A 12,110-nucleotide genomic window follows, 5' to 3' on the forward strand; every position below is an offset into this window, starting at 1 on the left:
GGCATAGCTCCTCTGGCCGCAGGTGACTGCTTCCTGTCCAAACCTTTCATTCGCTGGGCGGGGCCAAGCAGGAGCCCCCTCACCCTCGCTCTGTGCACCATCCTGGGGTCCCTCCCCTCCCCCTACACCATGGGGAAGCCAGGAACAAGGCGAGAAGGGCCTACAGGACAGCTGCATTTCTCCTGTCAGCCACGTGCACCTTCGTGTAGTCATTTCATTCTCTCCCTACACCCAGTGCCTCCTGACACCTAACACACAGGGCGAGGGCGTCTTGGTTTCAGAGGCACAAGGGGCACCTTTCCCTTAACCCCAAAGGAGCAATTTAATGGGGAAAGAAGAGCTATGGGGTCACATGGAAATGGATATGAATCCCAGTTCTCCCCTTGTGAGCTGTGACACCTGGGCAGGAGACCCAGCTTCCATGAGCCACAGTCTCCCCCTCCACGAAATGGACATGTTCGTCACCATCTGACAGGTTACTGGGAGAACAAAAAAGTCTCTGTCTGGGCATTAGGTCTGAGCTTACAGTGTGGCAAATTGATCATCGCTGCAAGTGTCAGCCATTTTCACCATGAGATGCAGCTAACACTGCTTCCACATTTGTTCAGATAGACATTTCAGTCCCCATAGATGCTGGTGTGTGTGTGTGTGTTGGGGTCGGGGAGGAGCTGGGAATAGCTACTACCCAAACCACCCCAGAAAAGGATGGCAACCAGAAATAATGAAAACTGTGCCTCAAAATGAACTGAATTTGCAAATTTTAAGTTTTTCTGAGTAGGGTTAAAGGCCGGCCCATCTTCACATTTGATAAAAAGATCCAACGATTTCTCTTCCTAACGTGCATTCACAAAACAACATTGCAAGTGGAAAGAGTGTTTCATGGCATTTGAGTGGGTGTGAGAATAGAGAAGATCAAATTAATGAACGTGTGAAATTTTTTCTTCTCTAATTGCTGAAAACAACAGTATTATGAAGTCAGTTCTACTAATTAGCAGTGAGGTGGGATGTTTAATAACACTCCCACCCCACCATCTTGACTTACATTCCCCGCCCCAGCTTCTTAAAGCAGAGTCGTGGCACTGGGTTGGCCAGGGTCCCAGGAACCACATTGCTGGGGCCCTCTTACCTGTGGTTTTGGCCACAGTTTGGGGTGATTAAATGGCCTCCACAGTAGAAAGTGGTAAAGACAAAAGTGCCACATTAGCCTGATTTCTGCTGAAAATGTGCTTGCCCGCACATCACATGCTCACCTTCTTAATGCCCTGCTGGGGGCGCCAGGGAGCAGTGAGGTCACACCTGCCCACACCTGAACCCCACAGCACTGCACATCTCTCACCCTCAAGGCTTTGGGGAAAACGATTCTTGAATGTCAGGGACCTCCAAAGGGGTCATCCTGCCCAGCACCTTTTCACACCTGGGGAGACCGAGGGCCAAAAAGGAGGCCTGGCTTCCCCAGGGTCGTGTACATGGCCAGCCCCCTAGCTCTGGACTCAGCTCTGCTTCCGTCTCTGAAGCCTAGGCATCAGGAGGGCTCAGAGGGCCCCGGGCTGGGGTCCAAGGCAACACGCAGGTAGCATCTCTGGTCCTGAATGCTTAGAGAGTGTGTGCCTCCCTTCTGTCCTTCCATCCTCCAGCTTCTTAGCCATGTAGTTCAATGATTTTTTTTTTTAATGGAGGCATTCCCAATAGAGTCAAGATAACCCAGGTTCCTGTACTTAGGACAGCGGGTATCACTCATTAAACACGTCAGCCATAGCTGAGCTGTGCTCGTGGAACCTCCTCCACAGACAACGTGGGTTAAGCACTGACCAGTCAGCTGTGCGCTTTGGGCATCCTCAGTGTCTCTCTTCTCGCACAGCTCAGAGCAGACCTGTCAGCGTGCACTCTTCCCCACGCCTGGTGACACTGAGCTGAGCACTGTCGTTTGGGATGGATCATCTTCAAACCCCTCTGCAAAGCTCTGTCCTGGAAGGGATATCGTTTTAGTCCACGAGCGCAGGCTACATTCCAGGGCTAAGGTTTGCCCTTAGAAAGCACACTTCATCCAGGGCTAAGCCCCGTGAGTCTAATCACCCTCATTTTGTCTGCCCTCATTGACTGGAAGACGAGTACTTGAAAGAGAAGGGAAACATACATCAGTGAACGTCTTGCATATGCTGGGCACTGTCACCTCACATTGTCTCAGTTAATCCTCATTTAAAAGCTCATTTTACAGATGAGGGAACTGAAGCTCAGAGAAGCAAATCAGCTTGTCCTGAGCCATCCAACCATTGGCTGGGATTAGAGCCATCAGCAAGATGTGAACAACCCTAAGAGGTGCCACTGTTCCCAGTTTCTCAATGGGGAGGCGAGCCAGAGCTAATGGGTGTTTTAAATGGGTTTGTTCAAATGCTTCTGGGGATTTCCACCTGGCTGTCCGCTCAGGGCCCTGGCCATCTCCCAACTCTCAGGCATTTCTTAGAGGAGTATGTGATCTTGCGTCAAGATCCTTAAAAGCCTGTGTATCCTTCACCCAACAGTTCTATTTCTTGGAACTTATCCTAAGGAGGTAGTAAGATGAGAACTCAAAGATGTTCGTACACGTGATTGCGAGGCTGGGGCATGCCTTTAGAGTCGGAAAGACTTGGCCTGGAGTCTCACCAGCTTCTTGCCCACCACGATTGTAACTGAAGCTCTCTGACCCTGGTTTCCCTGGGCATAATAATAGTGCCTCCCTCACTAGTGAGTGGTGAATAACAGAATGCATGAGATTACGAAAGTAAAACACTTGCAGGGTACCCGCTACACAGAAAGTGCTCAATAAATGTTACTCATATGCAATAGTATTGTAAAAGCAAAAAAAAGAAACCACCTCAGTATCCACCAGTGACAGACTGGCAGAAACTTTACAGCCGTACAGTGGAATCCATGCATCAGTTTAAAATAATGTTGCAGATGAATATTTGAGGTGGAAGGATATTCACAATGTATTATTACATGAAATAAATAGTTGCAAAATACCAGAATCTGATTTTATTTTTTTCTAATACACACCCCAGGAAGAAGGTCAAGGATATATTCTAAAGCAAGGTTTTCAAATGTGGTTCCCAGACCAGCAGCCGTAGGGTCCCAACCACCTGGGAACTTGTTCAGAATGCAGATTCTTGGGCTTCACCCCAGGCCTCCTAAGTCAGCAACTCTGGGGGGTGGGCCTGGCAGTCCTATTTTAACCAGCCCACCAGAGGATTTCCTACATGTTCAAATTTGAGAATCACTGTCTGATGGAAAGTGTTCATTGTGGTTGTCTGAGGGTCTTGAGAAATGGTAGGTGATTTTTACTGTCATTTTCCTTTATTTTTTAAACTTTTAAAAAACAGTAAACACATATGATTCATGTAATCTGGAAAAAAGAACATTCAAAAGATGTTTTTTAAAATAAAACTGCATTCCAGATGTTTCTTTTGGTCATATATATATATATATAGCAGTGCTACGTTTAAGTTGAAGACACTCAGTTGTAAGCCCAGCTTCCCGGAGTGCTCCTCTGTGAGTTCATGTCTCCCCCTCTTCTGCAGGTGACTATTATTGGATACACCCTGGGGATCCCTGATGTCATCATGGGCATTACCTTCCTTGCAGCAGGCACAAGCGTTCCAGACTGCATGGCCAGCTTGATCGTGGCGAGACAAGGTACGGATGGTGCCTCGGCCCCCGCAGCCCTCAGCATCACTGTACAGGCCCCTCCCCACCACCCGGTTACAGTTCCTGGCTCTCATGACTGGGAGTCCTTAAGTCCTGCTATGGGGGAAACTGTGACGACTGGAAAGCACCAGGTATTAGATTCCATCTGTGGAGAGAATGCTACCAAGGTCAACTCCAGGCATCTAGAAGCACTGGCTTGCGTGGAGTTGTATAAAGATGAGCTTGTTCTGACATCACCAATGTGAGATTGAACAGAACTGGAGCCCAGACTTTTTATAGTAAATGCAATAGTAATGGGAAATGTTCTGGTCCCAGGAAGGCGAAGTGGGGACATCTTATATCTCCAACTATTTCCCAATTCTTCCTCAAAGTTCTAGAGCTTATATAATGTTTTGGTTTGGTGGGAGTACTAAATGACATGGGGTAAGCAAGATGAAGAGTGCCTACTGTATGCTCTTTGATGGCAGACAAAAGAGCTGTAAAGAGACAGTCTTTTATCTTAATGTCTTTTTTTTAAATGGAGGTACTGGGGATTGAACCCAGGACCTTGTGCATGCTAAGCACGTGCTGTGCCACTGAGCTATTTCCCTCCCCTCTGTAAAGAGCCAGTCTTCTTTTACTGCTCCTTTTCTGCTGGTGAGATAGTATCCAAGCCCAGACTTGGGCAGATGGAAGTTTGAAAGTATGGGGGCAGGGTGGGCAAATGATAGAGTGAAACCTCAGAGAAGACTGGAGAGGAGCGACGTGTCCAGAGAGAAAGATGGTTTGGAAAGAAGGAAAACGGTTTATTTCTCCAAGATCAAGGGTAGGGTGGATTCGTTGGTAGGTCAGTCCCAAGGAAACGTGAATTGAGGGGAGGGAGGGGTGGGAGTACATCTGCCGGCAGGCTGGAGCCTTGTGGAGAGCAGGGACAGTGGGGGACACCAGCTCAGGGGAGTGGGATTTAATCAAGTAACCTGTGAGGTGAGTGTTTTCATTTCCTAGGGCTGTCATAACAAAAGTACCCCAACCAGGTGACTTAAAACAGGAGAAATGGGTTATCTTACAGTTCCAGGGACTGCAAGTCCAAAATCAAAGTGTCAGCAATACCACACTCCCTCTGAAGGTTCTAGGGAAGAATCCTTGTTTTCCTCCAGCTTCTGGTGGTTGCCAGGAACCCTGTTGTCCTGTGGCTGCATCCCTCCAGCCTTCACTACGTCTTCACCTGGTGTTCTTTCCTCTGCCTGTGTCTGGGTTCAAACTTCCCGCTTCTTATAAAGACGCCAGTCACTGGAGTAGGGCCAACCCTGATCAGTATGACCTCAGTTTAATTTGCATCCACAAAGACGCTACTTGTAAATAAGGTCATGTTCACAGGTATCGGGTGGACATGAGTTGGGGGGGTGGGCACTATTCACCCCGGTGCAGTCGGTAAAAGAAAGCCCCTGAAGACTGAGGGCCTGGCTGATGTTCATGAATTTGGCTGGGATTCCAGCATGAGTTTGGAGTCATACCAGCTCCAGTTACATACAGATGAGAGATGACAAGTTCATCCAGAGCTGGGGTTGCCTGGGTGAACACAGTGGAAGGTAAAGGGGGCAAGAGAATGTACCATTTAAACAGCTGGCCTTGGAGTCCAGAATAGTAGATGAGAGATCATGATACTAGAAAGTTAAGGGCATGGAGGGGGGTCCCAGGAGGTCAGAGGGGCTCTGAGAGAGGACGTCATGTCTGAGTAGCTCCTGTGGAATGTGGGAACACAGAAACTGAGGGAGAATGAGGCAGGTGGGAGTGTGTGTGTCACAGGGTGATGCTGACGTGATTGACAGAGGATCCAGGAGACGGGGTTAAAGCAGAGACAGATTCTTTATGGTGGAGGATCCAGAACCCTCTGTTCAGAGTCCGTGGCACAAAGCAGGAGCTGGGCAGAGTGCTGTAACACAGAGGTCCTGCATCCTGGCCTCCCTAAAGGCTCGCAGCCCAAAATGTGGTCCAGGCTGGCAGCATCAGCTTGAAAGAAATGGAGACGTTCAGGCTCTGCCCCAACCCCCCTAAATCAAAGTGCTTTTTAGCAAGATCCCTAGTGAGCCCTGCACGTTTAAAGTTTAAGTGGCGCTGCCATAAGATTCCTTAGAGGGTCATGTCCGCACAGAGCAGGAAGTCACCAAACCTGAGAAGGACTCTCTCTCTTCTCCCAAACTCAGGCGTCTTAGTGCCTCCTGGCCCGTGCAGCTAGTGCCCGCCTCCTCACCAGGGGTGAGAGGCTGGTCCACAACAGTTGTTGCACATTCCTGTTTCACAAGATCCTGGGAGACTGGAAGGCAGGTTTCCCAGAGGCACCAACCCCAATAGGACTAAGCTGCCAGGATGTTGAAGGTGCTCAGATCAGTGCCTGAGCAGGCAGGGAGGGAGCTGTGAGGCCCCTGAGGGAGGCACCATGTCCTGGAGGTCAGTGGATGACAGAAACAGGGTGGAGGAGGTGGCCTGGCTGATACCAGGGGGCAGGTGGTCAAGCAGAGGTGAGGCAATCGTCTGGATGCTGGTCTGAGTCTCTGCAAGCCTGCCAGTGACCAAGGCGATTTTACGGTTACAGGCATGTGTGTTTTAGGCTTGTTCATTCCACGGATGTATGTGTGCCAGATCATGACAGTTGTGTCGATTTAGGGCTAAGGGGCCAGGTTAGAAGAGCTTTCAGCCAGTATGAGTCTTATTTGTAAAAATTTATTTTCTAACTTTGACTACCTCTCAAGTTATTAAGTTCCTCAGACTGCGGCTGGCATGAGAACGGTCAGTGAGACGGGAAGGGCCCCTCGCCTGTAAGATGCTTCTAGTCTGATTGAGAGGGAAGAGTTCACTCTTGGGAGACCACCTGGGCATAAGATCTGATGCTCTATCATCTGGGTCAAGGTCATGGTGCACTAAGGACGAGGTTCAAATAAGAAGAAGCACATAGTGGGTCCTCGGAGAACGCCGGCTGACACGCCGGCGGGAGGAATAGGGAAGGGCTCTGTGTTAGTTGCCTAGGGCTGTGCTAACTAAGTGCCACAGACCGGGAGACATGAAAACAAACTTACCGACCCACAGTAAGGTTAGAAGTCAGGGATCAACGTATCGGAAGAGTTGATTCTTTCTGTCTGTTCCAGGCCTCTCCTTGGCTTGTGGACAACTGTCTTCCTGATTAAATGGGCTTCTCCCTGTATGCAGGCCTGTGCCCAAATTTCCCCTCCCAATGAGAATACCAGTCACACTGGATTAGGATCCACCCTAAGGACCTCATTTTAATGTGATCATCTCTGTAAAGACCTTCTCTCTGGATAAGATCACGTTTTGAGGTATTGGGAGTTAAGACTCCAACATCTGAATCTTCGGGGTCACAGTTCAACCCATAGCCGGCCCCTGTAGGCTTCATGAAGGGAGGGAGAGTCTTAGACATCATAAAGAGCTTTTAGAGATACGGGCTCCATGAAGAAGGGAGTCCTTCTAAGGAGCAGCACTAGCAGAACAGTTATGGGAATGAGCAGGGGGTTCCGGCCACCTGCTCTCAATGATGTGTCGATTGTTCCCTGCAGGCCTAGGTGACATGGCGGTCTCTAACACCATAGGAAGCAACGTGTTTGACATCCTAGTGGGACTCGGCATACCGTGGGGGCTGCAGACGATGCTTATTAATTATGGATCCACAGTAAGTTTCCCTCACCTCCTTAGTAATAAGCCAGATGATACCAGGCATGCGCGCTTTATGGGTCGTGATGGTGGTGTCGGCCCTGTTCCAGCCAAGAGCTGCAGGGCACCCTGGTGCCCACTTTGCATGAGAGCACCCAGAGCAGCCTGGGTGTGCCTGCAGGAGGCAGCCTGTGTTTGCCCACAACTGGCACACCTGTCACCTCCTAGTCCATTTCCGCAGACAAGCAGAGACCTGAATCCATAGTTGCATCCTCCCTGTAAGTGCCCACGTGTGGCTTCCTGATAACAGAAGGGATCAGCGTAGCGTGCTGGGCTCCCAGAACGGATGGGGCTCTGAGCAGCCCAGAGGTTCAGGGCACGTGTGTTTGTCTTTCTAGGTGAAGATCAACAGCCGGGGTCTGGTCTACTCCGTGGTGTTGCTGCTGGGCTCCGTTGCTCTCACCGTGAGTTGTTACAATTCCAAACAGAAGCCTCCATGTATGTCGTTTCCTCTGATTCTGTACAGTCGCTTATGTGTCCCTGAAGCCCCTCTCACTTCCCTTTGGCAGTGAGGGATAAAGCTGGAAAATTAAAAAGTATAAATTCACAGATACCCCAGACACCATGTGTGCCAAGAATGTCGGCACCCACCATTACAGTCGCTTTTCCCTGAGCAACTGATAAGTGCCCAGAGGAAGTGAATTACGTTTCCTCTCTTCTTGCTGCCCAGCCCACCTGAGCTGACATGGGAGCGTGATGGTCAGGCCTCAGGGCTGGCTCATGGAGATACTGAGGTCTCCTTGCCCCATGTGCCCAAAATTGTGCTGAACGCTCTACCTCTGCTGACTTTATTCCATCCTTACAACCCCCTGAGGGTACCATTCCATTTTGCAGAAGTCAAGGCTCAGGGGTTAAGTAACTTGTCCAGGGTCACAGGTGCAGAAAATGACAAAGCTGGGATTTGAACCCTTGTCGGTCTGTCTCTAAGGACCCATGGCCTTGCTCTGATGGGGCTACTGTGATCTAACTCTTGGGAAGCCCCGATTCAGGGATAAGAAAGAAGGTAGTAAAAGGACACGTGGGCAAGTCTGGAAAGAACACAGACAGAAGATGAGCTCCAGCCCTGTCTCCTAAACACCCATGTACACAAATAGAAAGAGGTGGTCCAGGCTGAAGTTCCCCAGACCGTGGGCCAGCAAGAACAGTGGAAGTTTCGCTGAAGATGGCTGAGGATGCCAAGCTCTGGAGCAAAGAGAGGGCCCAGTGAAAGTCCCGATTGTTACTAAAGAAGGCCCAGGAGGGCACATGCTTTCCGAAGAAGGCATGTGCCTGCCCAGGGAGGGCCGGTTCCCTGCTGGCAGCTGCTGTGTGTGCCTGGGGTCAGCACCCTCTCGTCAGACACGTCTAAATCCTGCAGGGCTTATTCTGATCAAGGATATATTCAGCAGCACCCCTCTGCTCTTGTCCTCATTTTGGAGAAAGTTCTGGGTTCCTAGTTTGTGTGTAGTTTTCCAGTGAAAGTGCCTTCTGTAGTTCTCTGCCCGAAGCCCAGTCCTTGCTCTCTCTCCTTCCAGGTCCTCGGCATCCATCTGAACAAATGGAAGCTGGACCGGAAGCTGGGGGTCTACGTGCTGGTTCTCTACGCCATCTTCTTGTGCTTCTCCATAATGATAGAGTTTAACGTCTTCACCTTTGTCAACTTGCCGATGTGCCGAGAAGATGATTAAAGCAGAGCCACTGCCCCGCCGGGAGCTGTTCTGGATACTCTGGCATCTTCCTTCCCCTCCCTCCCCCACCACAAATCTCTCCTGCCACCGTCTGTTCTTTCATCCACAGGAAGGAAGAGCCAATGTGGTCTTTGTCTGGCCACAGGCCAGGTTGCCAGGCGTCATCCTCCTCCTCGGAGTTCTGCGCCTCCAAAAGCAAGATTCGGGGGTTGCTATTTGAGCAGCTTCGCAGACCTCTGAGCTGCCAGCCATAGGGATGTGGCATGTGTCTCCTCTCCCGGACGCTTGGGTCAGAAGGACTTCTGTGCTCAGGTTGTCTTTCTGTCGCACGGCAGCCTCGGAAATGAGGCGGTTGGTGAACACAAGGTCTCCTGGGGCAAGTGCAAGATAAGTACGCTGTTCTCAGGGGGCCCCTCTGGGCCAGAGGGTGTGAGGTCCTTGGGCAGCATGTGCTACTGAGAGCCTCTGAATCCCCTGGAAGCACTCAAAGTTTGGAGGAAGCAAGGCTCAACCTGTTGGGAGTTTGGGGCTGTAATGGCAAACACTCCACCCCTTCTTCTGCAAAAATTGGAAGAATAGACATGGTTGATCACAGCTGAAGAGAGAGAACGAGTGAATATTCTTACCACGTTTATTGATGCATTCAGAGAATGAACAATGAAACAGTAAAAATAAAATGTCACTCATAGATCATCATACTTGAAAAATATCATTCCATACAAAGGACCTGGACGGGGACCAAAAAGGTAATGCTTCTGAAAAACGAATCCCACGTGTATCACGTTGCATCGACACTAAGACGTTTGGTTTGGAATATAGAAAAGTGTGAAAGACTAACGGGTGCTAACAAAGAGACACGGTGGAGCTCGTAGTTCCCAGCCGTTCATTCCAGACCTCCTGTGGGAGGCGGCGCATCGTCAGTTTGGGTTTGTCATTTCTTTGTTACTGCTCTACTCTCAAAGCCACCCCCTTCAAAGACCCAATTGTTTCTATGCCCAACCAATTTCATAGCCTGCTTAACTGGAATGAGTGTGCCAGAAACCATGGTTTAATGACAAGAAGAGAGATTTCCTGAAAAAACACCAGTTGCTCTCTGGTTAGCTGGAGGTATCTGAAAACCGTAACTTGGAATTTTTTAGACCTAAGTTTCTTGAACCTTATAGTTTGCTACACATGAAAGGCCAGGGATGGGAGGCTGATTCAAAAACAGATAGAAGAATATGAAACAATTTTCAGCTGCTGCTTAGCTCTCAAATATATATTAAAAAGATTTATGAACACAAACCATTTGTGGTTTCTAAACAGAAAGCACAATTAATTTTATATAGAGGTGTTTTTTTATTTTTTTAATGTTTCTATTGGAAAAGTCTATCAGATTTGATGCACTTTTAATATTGGGATATTTTGCACAGAAGACTGTATGGGAACGCCCCATGATGGTGTGAGGAAAGGCGGTATTTCAGCAATTCACCAATAATCGGTCACAGGTGATGAGTGTAAATTCAATCCTAGATCTTTCCTGAGACACAAAGGTTGTGACCGTAGTGGAATTTGTGGCTGTGCTCTTTAGGGCCTCCTGAATTTCAGAAGGAGGTTGTGTTCAAGCTCGTGTCCCTTGAATTCCTTTCGTGTGAGCCTAAGACGTGACAACTCCCATCACCAGGCTTCTATTTTGCATCCTCATCAGTGTTAGTAGCCACACCAGGTCAAGGCTTCTCTTCTTTGTTTCTCTCCCCAGATACTCAGTGGTCTTCAAGTTGAGGACAAAAAGCGATTTTCCTAAGAAATTAGCTACGTGGGAGGCCAGGGAGCCTATAGGTTCATCTGTATAAACTTTTAGATGCAGAGGGTTTCGGAACCCTCGGGACTGCTCTGTGCCCTCATAGAATAGCAGCCTGGTCTTCTCCATCTTACAGACTCATCCAGGCTTCAGAGTGCGTCTGTGATGTAAATAGGGCTTATTTTCCCCATTTAACAGGAAATGTAGTCTTGGAGAGGTCAGGTGACTCTAGGTCAATGGTTAGTAAGTAACAGAACAGGGGCCCAGCCCCAGATCGTCACCCCTCCAGGCTCAGCCAGTCTGGCGTGTAGCCATCCTTGGTGGGGTGGGTGTGGGCATGTCCTGGTCATTAGGGTCAGTCCTCATTGTTTGAGTCAAAACTTCATCAAATATTTGACATCTGGGTGCTCCAGCTCACATCCTGATATTTATCCCTATCCTATGTCCCTGTTTTTTTTTTTCTGATAAAGACCAAAAAATATTTTTAGGTACAACAAGGCACAGGCCACTTGCCCCTGATGATGTCCCTGCTGGTGTTCAGCTTTTTGTGCTCTTGGGCAGCTTTCAGAGGACACATCCTAATGACCTGCCTCTTCCTCAGCAGAACCCACCTGAGGTTATAAAGTATGTTGCAGTTGCAGTTTGAGACCAAAAAAATTATGTTTTTAGTATGTCGAGCAGTCCTGGCTAATTCTCATATGACTTTAATGTGCCAATGTAACTTCCTTAAAGGATCTATGCATTTATTGTATTTAGGAAAATATATATACACTGTAGGTGAAAAATTCTTTTTTAACTAACTATTTTTCCATCTCAAGTTTAAAGAATTGCTTGTTGAATTAGGCCTTCATTTTAAAATAATGCTTTCATCACTGCGCAGGATTACTTCCTCTATTCCCAAACTAATGAGCACGGGGTAATTATTCTGCTCCCAAAATAGGCGATTAAAAAAATTAACTTAGCTCTTTGAATTGGGGGACAGAAAAGAAAAGTGAGCCATTGCACTCAGATAGAAAATGTCTACAGAAGCAGGAGCAGCTAGTTGTCTTAATTTCTGGCTTGGTATTTGCCTTCGCCAGCCCAAGCATAGTCAGGGTGGAAGACGTGCAGTGTCTTAAGAACCTGGTCCTGGAGGAAGGTTCTGGATCAGCAGCAGTGAGAGACTAAGGTTAAGGGCAGGTCAGAGCTGTCCCACTCCCATCTGTCCTGTATCCCCTGGGCTGCTGGTCTCTGTGTTCATCTCCGGGTGCCCAGACCTCGTGAATCTTCCCCTGTTCATT

General features: G+C 48.7%; 1 protein-coding gene across 1 annotated transcript in view; it reads left to right on the plus strand.

Moving 5' to 3' along the window:
- SLC24A4 (solute carrier family 24 member 4) overlaps positions 1-10,334 on the plus strand; it is a 152,266-nt gene extending 141,932 nt beyond the window's left edge. Inside the window, exons 14-17 of the mRNA XM_006184187.3 lie at positions 3,555-3,669; positions 7,230-7,342; positions 7,722-7,787; positions 8,898-10,334. Coding sequence (XP_006184249.1) covers positions 3,555-3,669; positions 7,230-7,342; positions 7,722-7,787; positions 8,898-9,050 — 447 coding nt within the window. The 3' untranslated portion in view covers positions 9,051-10,334. The remainder of the gene's footprint in view (positions 1-3,554; positions 3,670-7,229; positions 7,343-7,721; positions 7,788-8,897) is intronic.
- The last annotated feature ends 1,776 nt before the right edge of the window (positions 10,335-12,110 follow it).

The sequence above is a fragment of the Camelus ferus genome, chromosome 6, assembly GCF_009834535.1.
Source record: "Camelus ferus isolate YT-003-E chromosome 6, BCGSAC_Cfer_1.0, whole genome shotgun sequence".
NCBI classification, from domain to species: domain Eukaryota; kingdom Metazoa; phylum Chordata; class Mammalia; order Artiodactyla; family Camelidae; genus Camelus; species Camelus ferus.